Genomic DNA, 13,852 nt, shown 5'->3' on the forward strand with positions numbered 1-13,852 from the left:
TTTCCAAGAAACTGGCCGAGTGGGATGCACCCTTGGCTCTTCCTCAACAAAGGGACTAGACGGCGGCTGCAGGCGTCAGGGCGACGGCGGTCCACGCAGCAGCGATATGGCGTCTTTTTTTTTCGCGCGTCGCTCGTGCTCGGCAGGCGTGTTGCAGACTGGGAGAAAGTGCGCAGCGCAAACCGCACATGTGCAATGCAATGTTGCTCTGCATGCTTGCTCGTGCTTGCGCGCTGGTGATGGTCACGTGGGGCTGACGTAGGCGCAGACCCTGAGCATGAGCGTTTGAGGACCCCCCCCCCCCCAGGCACGTTTCCCCTAGCTCATCTGCCTGTTCACGCTACCTTGATAGCGTGCCCCTCACGGCCCAACCACTCACCCACCCACCCTGTCCTGCTCGGTATGCGCCTGGGCTGTCGTTGGCCCTCGATCAAAGCTTGAGCCTCAGCCCTCTACCGTCTCCTCAGCCGGCTGACGACGCCTGCTTAGGGCTGATGCACCCGCCTGTCACGCCTCGCGACATACTTTCACTGCTACGCGCCCATGTCGCCCATGTCGCCCATGGCACCCCCGCCTTCACCTCGCCATGTCGTCACTCGGCTGCCGTCACTCACCACGGGCCTGGGGCGCCTACCCGCCATGCGTCAATGATGCTCATGATCGCGAGCCCGACATCGTATCCCTATGTCATCCGGCCAGGGCTTCCAGAAAATTACGCCAGTCGCGTGGACACCCAAATTTCTATCCGTTTATGCAAAGCCCAAGGACCCCCACCCGCAACGCCCTTTGCTGCCCAGCTGGCCGTCATGCGCTGCCTGGCCTCCACTACAAACACCAACGCTCGACTAGGCGCGGGTAATTGCATCTGACGGCACGCAACGCACAGTGAATGCTCGTCGACACAGACCGTTACCGTCTGTGCTCGTGTTTCGATACAGGTTCGGAGCCCACGAGCGCATCTCGGGGACACATCCGACCAAGGCATGCCCTCGCCGCCGAATCTAAGCCACATCTGTCCAGGGCAGGTGTCAAAATACGCTGCATCATCCAAGAGGGGGACATGGGACGAGGCTGCCAATGGAGAAAAAGCACTTTGCTGTACAATGATTGGAAGATCAACGTGATCAGCAGACGGAATCAGGGAAACACTAATGACGATAAGCAGCGGCACTTTTATTAACGCACTCTCCATGATACCGGGGGCGACGGCATTGATATAATATGCCATGATCAAATTATATAGTCGTTTCACCAGCGACGCCGTCGTCATACCCTATGCCATCGGTGACCTGCAGTCTCATGAGGGAGACACATGGACAAGAATACGCATTCGCAACTTCTGTTTCGGTATGCGAACGAACCACTTCGCTGGGCTCTGACGATTCGATCCTCTTGCATTGACATTCAACGTAGGGGAGACCGGGCCCACGAGTACCAGACGTGATCAAGCTGTGATAGGCTTTGACAGTGAAGTTGCTAACCTACAAAGATCACTGGGATGCACGGATCCGGGTAACGCACATCAGCTAATCTTTTCATTCTAGGACAAACTCATTGGATGAGCATTCTCTTCGGTCTCGTGTGTGCTGACCGCCAACGCCGTTTCACTACGGATGTAATCGGTTCTTACATGAGATCAGCTGCCCTAGGTATACTAGCTGATCGGTATGTTGCCCGATGTCTCACAGACATGTTAGTCGTGCTTCTTTGGTAATCTCCAGCCACCCGCGGCTCTAGTCACCGGCATCGGCCGCAATTGGTGCTGCATGATGTGCTAAGGCGGGTCCATTGCTTACATCTTTCTCCCCTGCTTCTGAGGCTATCAACGGTTTTGTTCCACAAAACAAACTATACTCTTATTGACATGCTCGACTTGGCAACATTGCCGTGTCAGCTCGGTGGTAAGAATAGTCGTCGCGAGATAGCACCGCGTACAGAAACAGCATTCGGTATTGGCGGAATAGCCACCAAATCTAGGAAAGCTATCAAGTTCACCTGAGGGAGCCATCTCTCGATGAAAGAAGGCTGCGGCTTTGATTCCTCGCCATCTGATCAAGAGAGACTTGCTCCAACTATGTAGTCTTGACCCAAACTGGTGGCTTGGGCCAAGCTCAGTCCTCAAATACAACATGCCACTGGATTCCTACGCTTTCTACACGTGATGCAGTACTCCTGCCACAATGAGAATCGTGAAGAGTACCCAAGGCCCTAGCTCCCCACATAGTCAGGTCCGGTAAGATATAAGAATGGAGACTAGTGGCGTCTTCTGGAAAACAGGGTCTCGGCACTACCACTACTCCTGTCATGCGTGGCTAGGATGGCATTTACAGTTTTGCTAATGACATTAATAATGTAGGATGGAAAATGCTTTTATCGAGCAAAGATGGTCACTGCCAAGGCACACAGGCTGACTGGTGACAGTCTCGCGCATTGGGCTTACTAGTTGGAGGGTAGTGTGTGGCAGAGACTAGCACTACGCGACCTGCAGAGCCGCAACAGACGCATTGCTTTTGGTCTTTCCGGTGTAAAAAGAAGATGCTTTTTCCCGGCCCAAGACTGCGATCATCACTGTCGCCTCCACAAGAGCAAATGAGGTGGCTGGTACTGCTTTTCTTCAGCACAAGGCCCTTTACTTTTTGCAACTACAGCGTCTCCGGTAATCCCGGGCCAATGGTCCCAAAACAAACGCTGACTGCTAGTCTGCTTGGGCAGAGACGAGGAGGCCCTATTCCATGAATCGCATGTGAAAAGAATGCTAATTGCCCACGCCTAGTTTCTTCGTCGATGTTGCATCGGGGCGCTAATGGGATTTCTTGCCCTCCCCCGTCTACACGCTTCCAAATCATGTTTACTGATCAGAGTTTGCCGCACTGCAAGCGCACTCGAGTCAGCCAGTAGGGCGAGGCGCAGGTAGAGTAGAGCTAGCGGACTGCCTTGTCTATTCCTTTCGTTTCTCGCCCTTGCGATGTCACCCCAAGAGGCGGGGGATCCAGCGCTTGGCAACGCTGTGAAACGTGGACAGAAGTTGCTTCTTCCGCTGGTCGGAATATGGAGATGCAGGGGCAAAAGAGGACGAGTGCGAGGAGGAGAGACACGGACGACACGAGGCTTGCGGTGCTCACACTCAGGAAGCGTGGCGATGCAAGACTAAGCAAGGCGGGCTGGCCCTTAACTCCGATGACGCAACGTCACTCGCCGCCGCCGATGTTGCAGCGGACCGGCAGATGCGCCGCCGTGGCCCAGAAGCCATACTACCTCGACGCCTCTGTGCACTACGCGGCGGGCCATGGTAGTGGCAAATGCCACGGGCACACGCACACGAGGCTTTGTGCTGTGCCTGTCGCCATACAGCCACAGTATATACTGCTGGCTTCCTTCATTCTGGCGTCGCCATTGCTCCCTGGGCCCGATGAGGAGATTTGGCCGATGAGTCTTGTCCCTGCATATACACTTCACCAAAAGGGTATAGCGCCAGCGGTGCCTTTGATCTGACATTCTGCATTTATCGAACCACAAGCCTTTTTCCCTTTGATGCTTCCTCGAATGCCTCTGGATTACTAACGAAACCCCCCTCCTTCATGTCCATTGCGAGGCCCATTGGCGGCCTTTTCGCCCTGGACGGCTTCCTTGTCGCATGCGCGCCGCTGGTGCTGCTGTCGCTTATTGTTCCCGACGAGTGGCGAGGGTGGCCTCTGCTTACGATCTGGATCTCGTTGTATACTCTGAGACTGTACCATCATGATCGCCAGCTCAAGACCGACTGCGCCATATTAGCTTTGCTGGCCGCATGGCGGACACGCCTCCAGCTGCTCGAACTGGCAGCCCGCCTCTGGCAAAAGCCCACTGTCGACCTGCTACACGCGCCCTATAGTGCCTTCGCTATTGCCACCCTGTTTGCTGCTCTGCTGTCGCTCTGGCTGCCGCGCGTCTTCAAGGCCGGGGATGCTGCTGCCGCACGTCTGCCTGCGGGCACCGTCTGGACATCGGACATCCAGGTCCCCAAGCCACGCATCTTCCCCTGCCAGACAACGCATGCTCGAATCTTTCCGAAGCGGCACGCGTTTGCCTACTCGTACCTCCAGTGTGGATACCCCATCGTCCCGAGCGGCATCAAGCACGGCGAGATTAATCTGCCCAGTGGAGAGGACCAGACCTTGGGGCCATGGTGGCTGCGGGTAAGAGCTGAAGACTACCTCGAGCGGGGCCATGGCGCCTTTGGCTTCTACTACAAGCTGCAAAAGTACCTGAGGGCTCAGCATGTTGCCGACGCAGAGTGGGAGTACGCCTACCTGGTAACGGCACCACGCTTCTTCGGCTATGCCTTCAACCCCGTCTCCTTCTGGTACATCTACGACCGCCATCACCAACTCACCCGCATGATACTCGAGGTCAACAACACGTTTGGCGAAAGGCGCATGTACCTGCTCGACGGCTCGAGCCCCTCGAGCCCGCCTCGCACGCCAGACTCGCACCGGTCATTGGCCGACGACGGATCAGAGTCCGAGGCGAATGGGGCCAAGTCCAACTTCTCCGACGTCTGGATGAAGGACTTTCACGTTTCGCCCTTCAATTCCAGAAAGGGCTCGTACGCGCTCAAAGCCCAGGATCCCTTCCCGACGGTTGGCCATGGTGACCCCAGAATTGACAACACCATTACCCTCAAGTCGTCCAAAGACTACGGAAAGCTCGTAGCCCGCCTCTTCTCCACCGGCACGTCGTTGGATCCAGACCAGCTGGGCTTGGTTGGAACAGCGCGGTTCGTCCTGAGCTGGTGGTGGGTTGGCCTGGTCACGTTTCCCCGTATCCTGCGGGAGGCGGGCAAGCTGTTCTTCAAGAGAAAGCTTCATGTTTGGTTCAGGCCCGAGGTGCTTACGTCGAGCATTGGCCGCCTGCCCACGTCTGATGAGATGTAGGTCTGCATGTGCGTTGCAAAACAACAAATACTAACGTGAACAGTGCACTCCAACTGGTCTTTCAGGACTATCTGCGTGAGCTGGTAAACCAGACCGAATATTCGTTCCGCATTACCTTCCAATGCTCGATTCCCGACGAACAGCCCGAGATCATCTTCACGACACGCGCCCCCGAGCCCGACAGGCCCCAACAGAACATGGAGATTCGTGTGCTCACCCCGGCCTTTTACTCAAGGCTTATCCATTACACATATACCTCGGAAGCCATCGACCGCGAATGCATCTTTACCGACGAGCGGAACAGGACCTTGTGGATATGCCGTCCCAAACTCCTTCCGCTGTTGCTCTCGGAGCGATCGTCCATTTGCATTGAAGACGAAGACAAGATGCTTGCAAAGAGAAGCTACCTTGATGAGCTGCGATGGGCATTGTTAAAGAAGCTGAGATGCCCACCATGTGAGCAGGCGTATTCGGTGACACCACAAAGCTCAGAGGCCCATGTAGACGACATCCGCTCCAGGCCTTATTCCGAATTAGATGGGTTCGTGAGGAGCTCCATGGGCCAGAAGCATGCTGGGCCGTACCGAAGAACCGTTACGAAGCTCTTGCTAGCGCAGCGCTTTTGCTTTGGGTTTCCAGAGATTGTTGGGCTGGTAGATGTGGGTGTACGGGTGTTGCTGTGCTACTGGGCTGTGGTGCAGATGAAACACTGGAGTGTCTCGTGGGCAGGAGCTGAGTCAGCCAAATGCATGTCGGGCTTGGTGAGCAAGGACTGGTCTGCGTGCCCTGGTGTGCGGGATATGGATGGCTTGGACTGGTGGCGGCTGGCAACGAGCGTTGCGTCAATATCCGCGCTCCATGCATACGGCCTGCTCAAGGGCTACGGCTAGGGACCTATGCGTTTTCAGCTTTCACGAATGAATACAGTCCAGCCTGTTCTTGGTTGTATCCAGCCCGTTATTCGTGACGGCCGCCCCATGTGATTGGCGAAGACTGGGCCGGATTCCCCGTGGCTGTTTGGGATGGCTTACGTTTGCCGAGCCTCCTGCCCCCCTCACGAAGCGGTATTATCCGACAGATTTCCGGGCAGCAGCGCAGGCATATCCGTGTGTGTGCTCGTGAAAGGCGGCGCTGTAGATCGACGACGGTTCTGGTATGGCTTGTTGCGGCCAAGATCAGCCGAGGTAAAGGAGCAGCGCGCCACGCTAACGAACACGCGACCCCAGGTTTTCGGGCTCGTGTTCTTCACATGCACAGCCAGACACACGGCACGGCGGGACTCTCTGACGACAACAAAGAACCAACCCCCCTCTCTCGACATGTGAAGATTGCATTGGGTGGGTGGTCGCGTGTCACGCCAGCGCAGGTGCACGCAAACTACGAGCAACCATGCACCAGCTACACGTCGATGGACAATGAAGGAGGGGAAGTGGTGGTGGTGGTGGTGGTGGTGGTAGTGGTGTTAGCATTAGCTAGCTATGACCACACAAAGACATGGCATAACACTCCCCAAGCACATTGGCCAACGTCATCCTCGTCACAGCTTCCGCTGGCCCTTGGCTCAACCCCCCTCCCCCACCCCCGATCTACGCCCCGGTCACGCTCTTACTGTACTCTCACCCCAGACGGGACGCGATCCGCCCCTTGGGCCGAGGACAAAAAGTCTCAAGCACTGCTGTTTCGAGCCAAAACGTGACTTGCCCACGCTAGTGTACGCCTTGAGCTGTTTTCTGCCCTCCCCAAGTTCCGAGGATAGCTTGCCCCGTCGGGCCAATGGCGCGCTCAACCGGGCCTTCCCGAGCTTTTTCCTGGTGGCCTGTGTTAGTGGGTAGCAGAGAGAGAGAGAGAGAGAGAGAGAGAGCGAGCTTGCTTGCTTACTAGTGCTAGTTTGATAGCTCTCTCTCTCTCTTCCGCCCCCCATGTGCATGCATTGGATGCATGGCTCCTGCTGATGGTTCACGGTACTTATAATATGCTTGGCTGCCCCCCCAAGCCCTGATGGTGTGCGCCGTTTGAACCGAGGCTACAGGCTGTTCCAGTGTCTGAGACCATTGTCATTTGATTGTCATAATATCTCTCCGTCTCCCTCCCTGAGCAATTGGAAACTTGGTCTCTTGCTTTTTTTTTCCTCCGTCTCTCTCCCTTTGGCTTGCTTGCTTGCAACTCGGGGTCTTTTGCACTTGCATACCATACACGAAATAACACCTACTTGGTCTTGAACAACGTCTTGTTCTTGTTCTTGTTCTCGTTGTCGTCATTGTTGTTGTTGTTGTTGTTGTTCAACCTTACGTCTCACGTCATACCAAAAACTACATCATGGCCAACATCGACGCCGAGGACGCTCAGTTCCAGAAGGAGGTCCAGGAGGTCAAGCAGTGGTGGACCGACTCGAGGTGGAGGTACACCAGGAGGCCGTTCACCGCTGAGGACATTGTGTCCAAGAGAGGCAATTTGAAGATTACATACCCCAGCAATGCCCAATCCAAGAAGCTGTGGGAAATCGTCGAGGGCCGATTCAAGGTAAACGCGACGGATTTTCGCCATCTTTGGATAATACGTTCTGACAATGCGTAGAACAAGGATGTCAGCTTTACATATGGTTGCCTGGACCCGGTCATGGTCACGCAAATGGCAAAGTACCTAGATACTGTCTATGTTTCTGGATGGCAAGCTTCGTCGACGGCTTCATCGACGGATGAGCCAGGCCCAGATCTAGCAGACTACCCTTATGTGAGCATCCACAAAGTTTCTAGTTGAATATCAAGCTGATGTTGTTTAGACGACCGTGCCAAACAAGGTCGGCCATTTGTTCATGGCACAACTCTTCCACGACCGAAAGCAGCGCGAAGAACGCCTTACCACGCCAAAAGCCGAGCGTGCCAAAGTCGCAAATGTCGACTACCTGCGGCCCATCATCGCCGACGCGGATACTGGACATGGCGGTCTTACGGCCATCATGAAGCTCACCAAGCTCTTTATTGAAAAGGGCGCAGCTGGCATACACATTGAGGACCAGGCGCCAGGAACCAAGAAGTGCGGACACATGGCTGGAAAGGTGCTGGTTCCCATCAGCGAGCACATCAACCGCTTGGTTGCTATCCGAGCCCAAGCAGACATTATGGGTAAGGACATCTTGAACGAAACGTCAATTCAAGCTAACGACAATCAATAGGCACCGACCTCCTTGCTGTTGCCCGTACAGACTCCGAAGCCGCTACGCTGATTACTTCGACCATTGACCCCCGCGACCACCACTACATCCTTGGGTGCACCAACCCCGCACTCCAGCCACTGAGCGAGCTCATGTATGCCGCCGAGCAAGCAGGCAAGAGCGGCGCCGAACTACAAGCCATCGAAGATGCCTGGATCAAGGAGGCCAATCTCAAGCTTTTCCACGAAGCCGTTACCGACACCATCAATGCGGGCGTGCACGTGAACAAGAAGACGATGATCACCGAGTTTCTTGAGAAGAGCAAGGGCAAGAGCAACTCTGAAGCGCGTGCCATTGCCAAAGGCCTAACGGGCGTCGACGTCTACTTCAACTGGGAGGCGGCACGCACACGAGAGGGATACTACCGGTACCAGGGCGGCTGCCAATGTGCCATTAACCGTGCTGTTGCGTACGCACCCTACTGCGACATGATCTGGATGGAGTCGAAGCTGCCAGACTACGCGCAAGCCAAGGAGTTTGCTGACGGCGTGCATGCCGTGTGGCCCGAGCAAAAGTACGTTTCTTATCTTGCTACAGACATACCACACATACTAACACGATACCAGACTCGCATATAACCTCTCCCCCTCGTTCAACTGGAAAGCCACCATGCCGCGCGACGAGCAGGAAACCTACATCCAGCGCCTTGCGCAGCTGGGCTACTGCTGGCAATTCATCACGCTCGCGGGCCTGCACCAGAGCGCCCTCATGGCCGATACCTTTTCCAAGGCCTACGCCAAGCACGGTATGCGTGCGTACGGCGAAATCATCCAAGAACCAGAAGCCGAGCACAAGATTGACGTGCTCACGCACCAGAAGTGGAGCGGCGCAAACTATGTCGATAATTTGCTCAAGATGGTGAGTGGAGGTGTTAGCTCCACGGCGGCCATGGGCAAGGGTGTCACCGAGGATCAGTTTAAATAGACGGTGGTGCTTGGTGTCGTGTGGCTAGCATTGCATCTCGATATGTTTTTTTCTCTTGGCGGGGGGGCATATAAAAGATAACTGTGTATGCATGTATAACAATCTACGAGTTGCCTACGAGTACCGTGTTTTGAGAAACATTACTTACTACGTGCGTCTTGTGTTCGGCTCACTTGCAGGTTTACCGACCCCCTCCCCCAGCGGCTCCAATACATGCCCTGTTTAATCATGCCGGATACTAACGGTCAGCCACGGGGCTGCATTGCAAATAATAGAGTTTCCGCCAGTACATACACGGATAAGCACGATGGCGATGCTGGTTGTCGTGATCAGTAAGCATAAATTTGTCATCTAAACATTGTATTGGCGTAGAGGAATAGAGGTAGAGGGGGTAAAGGGAAGAGAAGACTTGGTGTTTGTGTATCGTGACATGTTGATTAAAAAGCTTGTAATACAATGGTGTGGTTCCAGTAGTGGTGATTTTCTTTTCTTTTTCTTTTTCTGATGATGATGAGGGTGATGATGCTTATTCGCGCTGACATGAGCTTTTTCTTTCCGCTAAGTAGATATTTTACACTGGCTGATTCTTTTGCAGCCTTTGGGCCCTACTTATTATACCTGTGTACGTGCTAGTAGTTTGCAAAGGCGCTCTCCCCCCCTCCCCCTTCCAAATGAATGTGTCTGATATCAACTTTCTTCTTCTCATAAACCCATTCTTCTGTTTCTTTGCGGAAATCGGATCAAGAAACGAGATGGGGAAGAAACAAGGGAAGATGAGACTTCAAATTTACCTACGCACCTTCACATGTGAATTTTGACGACAAACCCCCCCCCCCCTGCAAAACATTGTTGTGATAATCCACAGAAAAGAAAGTAATCAGAACAACTCGGGATGATATATCAAGTACTTGTTTTTGGCACTGACACTGATATTATCCAACCCTACTCGTACTCGTCCTCCTCCTCCTCCTACTGCGTCACCGTATCTTCAAGCAACGGTCATTACCCAATCCATAGTAACTTTCGGCTGCAGAACATTTCCAGCGTTCGGGCCAGTTCCGACAACATAAGCGCGAGGAGGGCTAGCGGTAACCAGGTGGGGAACGGCGCAGTGATACATTGCTGGTTGCCAAACGCCGTTAAGCGGACGGGATTCGCATGCTGATCTTTCCCATTTCAATAGCGCGGGTATGTACTCGTCAGGTATAGTCTGTATTAATCTGAATATGTATACATATGTTGCTGCGTGAGCGTAGCCCGTAAAAGCGACGGTAGCGACGAGGTAATGGAGAAGATGCACTGCGTTCATAGATGGTAAGTGCTGAGGTTCTAGATAATATGGTTGTTAGGCATGCGTACTGGTAATTGTGGTCCCGTCCAATATAGTAAATAAGGGGCCTTTGTTGTTCACGAGGTGGTGATGTGGTGGACGACTATGATGATATCAAAAGCCGAGAGGGAAAAAAACGTAAATAGCACCACGACTTTATACAAATCCATCCTGGTAAGGGGTACAATCCTTTAAGCCTCAATCCATCGTACGTAATATAATAAGGGCCTATATCAGGGCCTGCTGTGCCGGTGCACAGAGTGACAGTTGTAACGGCGCAGGCAAGACTACTCGGGCCGGCAGGTCGTTACTCCGATCTAGTTCCGAGTCGGGTCTAGTGCTTAGCAGGATTGTAACGACGTTACAACAGTGGCCCTAGTGCTTACCAAGATGTGCGTCTCTGTCTTTGTGAATAGATTGTTAAGTCATATTAATTGACTAACATCTCTTCAGAGTTTCGGGTCCCGCATAGGACGTAATGCGACGAGAAGAAGATATCATCTTAGGCTCCAGCCCAAGAGAACTCTGGTGAGTCTGCTACAACTCTATCTACTGAGAAGACATCGCAGTTGCGCGCTCAACACCAGTACATTACGTTCCTGCGTCCTAAACCAGCTTATTTATCATAATCTTAGTCAGATATAGGTATATAATCCTTCAGGCTACCTGGAGAGGAGACTAGGGATTCGTCTCGTGAATTCACTACTGCAAGCTGCAGCTAACTACTCTCTATTGCTTGTTCCGTGTCTAACAACCTATCGGAGTCCAACATTTTCTAAGAGTAGTACTTTCAAAGGCGCCACTCCGTTCAAAATATTTGTGTTCTATCATACTACGTTAGAATTCGTGAGTTATGTATTACGTGGTAGATCACGTGATCAAGAGAACAGCCTTTTTCCGAACAGCCCTCCGTTCTCCGTTCTCCGTTTTATCTCAATTAAGGGCCTGTTCGGTTCTCCGTTTCTTTTCTCTGTTTCAGACGCTGCTTTAGGTTTAGCGTTTCCCTTAGCGTAGTAGATACTCGGGCTCAACAGCTGCTGTAGCAGAATTTCAATGAAACTGCCCGTGCTCCCCACAGGCCTATTACCTTAACAATAATATTACCTTAAAAATTAGATATAGCTTTTGTTATACATATCTACTATAATAATTTATATATTAATTCACTTCATAATAGATATATTCATTAACAAAACAATATAACGTGTTTCACCAGTAAGCGGGCCACCCCAGTATGTGGGCCACCTCCCCAAACTATTACATCTTTGTAATAGTATTGCGCAACACCACTACAATATTTTTTATTAAGTAGAATAAGATATTATTCTTTAGACGCATTGCTATCCTCTATATCCTCTAATTCTACTTAACAAGTGCGAGAGTTGTGTCCAATTTAGCTGCAACGCCCGCAGCGCCGTTCACTACGCACCCTCTTCGCAGACGTTGCACCATCATTATAGCTACCACCCTCTGCCTTAGCAATCTAATTAGCTATCTGGCTAACTGTCTAGGACCCCTCTGCCTGTACGTAGCGCCTCTTACGAGTTTTTCGCTTCGTTACTTTAGTAATCGTAGCTTTAAGGCGATTAAGTTTCTCCTGCATTAACACTATATTATAAGCTATCTGCTAAGCTCCCTTACTTAACTGCTATATCTGCTCCTTAAGAGAACTTGTAGGAGACCCTTGCTGGATTTGCATACAGTTTTGAATAAGCGTAGCCTGCGCCTCCATTTCGCGCGCGTTGCGCGGCGTTTTCGGCTCCCAAGCAGTAGTCTCTTGCGCTGGTGGAGTTGGCGTACGTAGCATGACGTTAAGCTGTGATAAAACAACGTTATAATCGTGCGGTGAAAGTCCAGCACCTCAGAACCCTCTGCGGATATTTTCTGGTGTAATAGCCTTATAATAGGCCTTTTTAAACGCTGGTAGGAAGGTTTCTTTGCTAATATAGTAGATGCGATTGCGTGCTAAGACCGAGATAGCATCACCATACGCGCGCTTTAACGGCGAGAAGCAGCCCACATCAAGAGGCTGTAAGAGGTGCGACGAGTGGGGAGGCATACAGAGGAGGATTATCTTCATCTCTTCGCAGAGATCTCGGAAATCCACCGAGCAGTGGCTCTCATGGCCGTCAATAATAAGCAGCCTATGCGTCCCCACAGGCCGCGCATAGGAATTAAAGTAACGAAGCCAGTCAAGCGCTAGATCGTTGTTCGTCCAGCTGGTAGGACTAACTTAGATCACCTAGTCGCGTGGCAGATCCTCCGTAAACTAGGTAGAGATCAGAACCTTGCTAGCGAAGATAAGAAACGCTGGGATACGCGTGCCTGTTGCGCTAACGCCTTGTATTAGCGTAACCCACTCACGATTGCCTAGCTGGATCTTCTTTATTCTCCCTAGTTTGTCTAAGCCTATGATAACTAACTATAATAAAATCTTGCCTATAATAAAGCTAGTCTTATCAAAGTTATAGATATCTTCGTCCACGATACCATACTTTGCCTTCATATTCTAAACTAGCTCAAACCAGCCCTTAATAAGCGCTAGGTCTTCGCAGAGAGCTCGCTGGTGATCGTATGGACGGCTCCGGCGCGTACGCAGCTCAGGATTGCGCTGGACAAACCTATCAACCCAGTTCTTGCCCACCTCCTTCCCGCCACGCTCTCGGAGCAGTCTGTTGGCCATATCTCGCACGTCGTCTTTCCCACAGGGTAGTCCTCGCTCAGCCTCGACTATTACACGCATAGTAATAGCCTCCTCTTCTAGTTTTGTTAGGCGCCTTGCTAGTGGCTCCTAATCGCTTCAAGGGCGCTGTCCAGCTCGTCGACGCTAGATTGTTGTTTGTGGGACGCTATAGGTGGCAGCAGCGCGTCGTTCACTCTAAATTTGTTTAGAATTAAGATTAGTAATAGCAAGAAATAGATCTGCTTTAGTATAAGTTTTTAACGCGTTGCGTTATTAAGACATTACGCGTTGTTGTTGCAAATGTGGGATATCATAGGGAAGTGGCCCACATACTAGGGTGGCCCGCTTACTGGTGAAACACGTTATATATTAATTAAATTAGTAATATATCTTATTTGTACTATAAGTAAATTTAAGAAAAGAAAATCAATCTATAAAGAAGATATAGTGGTGTTATAAAAGCATACTTGTATTAGAAGTAAGAAGAAGGATTCACTCCTTAACGTTGTAACAGGCTGAACGCCCTTCGCCTCCCATACTCGTCTACGACCTCGTTTACTCCACCTGCCCGGCCTGATTGTTACCCTAGCAACCAGCATTGTATATAGATAGCTACGTAGCCAAGAGCTTAGCTCTCTATCAAATACAATCTTGTTACCTTGGCCTGTTCAATCGTGCTCCTAAGCTTAAGACTACCCTCTAGGGTCGAGCCCCTGACATTTTGTATTCGATCACTAGCTAGCTAAGAGGAGATTAGACAAGCGTCTAGCCCTCGCTAGAAAATTTTTTAC

The 13,852-nt window shown here is 51.8% G+C and overlaps 2 protein-coding genes across 2 annotated transcripts; both read left to right on the forward strand.

Moving 5' to 3' along the window:
* Positions 1-3,578: 3,578 nt before the first annotated feature.
* On the forward strand, positions 3,579-5,803 carry SETTUDRAFT_160910 (uncharacterized protein; the record flags this gene model as incomplete). Its single annotated transcript, XM_008026322.1, has 3 exons — positions 3,579-3,647; positions 3,678-4,909; positions 4,957-5,803. The coding sequence occupies 3 exons, from the start codon at positions 3,579-3,581 to the stop codon at positions 5,801-5,803; spliced, it is 2,148 nt and encodes a 715-aa protein (XP_008024513.1).
* Positions 5,804-6,916: 1,113 nt separating this feature from the next.
* SETTUDRAFT_168813 (uncharacterized protein) lies at positions 6,917-9,162 on the forward strand. The gene is made up of 5 exons (XM_008026323.1): positions 6,917-7,433; positions 7,488-7,643; positions 7,693-8,035; positions 8,086-8,638; positions 8,691-9,162. The coding sequence occupies exons 1-5, from the start codon at positions 7,230-7,232 to the stop codon at positions 9,046-9,048; spliced, it is 1,614 nt and encodes a 537-aa protein (XP_008024514.1). The 5' UTR covers positions 6,917-7,229; the 3' UTR covers positions 9,049-9,162.
* The last annotated feature ends 4,690 nt before the right edge of the window (positions 9,163-13,852 follow it).

This window comes from Exserohilum turcica (genome assembly GCF_000359705.1).
Source record: "Exserohilum turcica Et28A unplaced genomic scaffold SETTUscaffold_17, whole genome shotgun sequence".
NCBI lineage: Eukaryota > Fungi > Ascomycota > Dothideomycetes > Pleosporales > Pleosporaceae > Exserohilum > Exserohilum turcicum.

What these genes read in the sequence shown, in the direction of transcription:
- SETTUDRAFT_168813 (XM_008026323.1), top strand. Translation starts at nt 7,230, where the DNA reads ATGGCCAACATCGACGCCGAGGACGCTCAGTTCCAGAAGGAGGTCCAG. An exon ending in TCGTCGAGGGCCGATTCAAG is followed by an intron (nt 7,434 to 7,487) that starts GTAAACGCGACG and finishes GACAATGCGTAG; the next exon opens with AACAAGGATGTCAGCTTTAC. An exon ending in AGCCCAAGCAGACATTATGG is followed by an intron (nt 8,036 to 8,085) that starts GTAAGGACATCT and finishes GACAATCAATAG; the next exon opens with GCACCGACCTCCTTGCTGTT.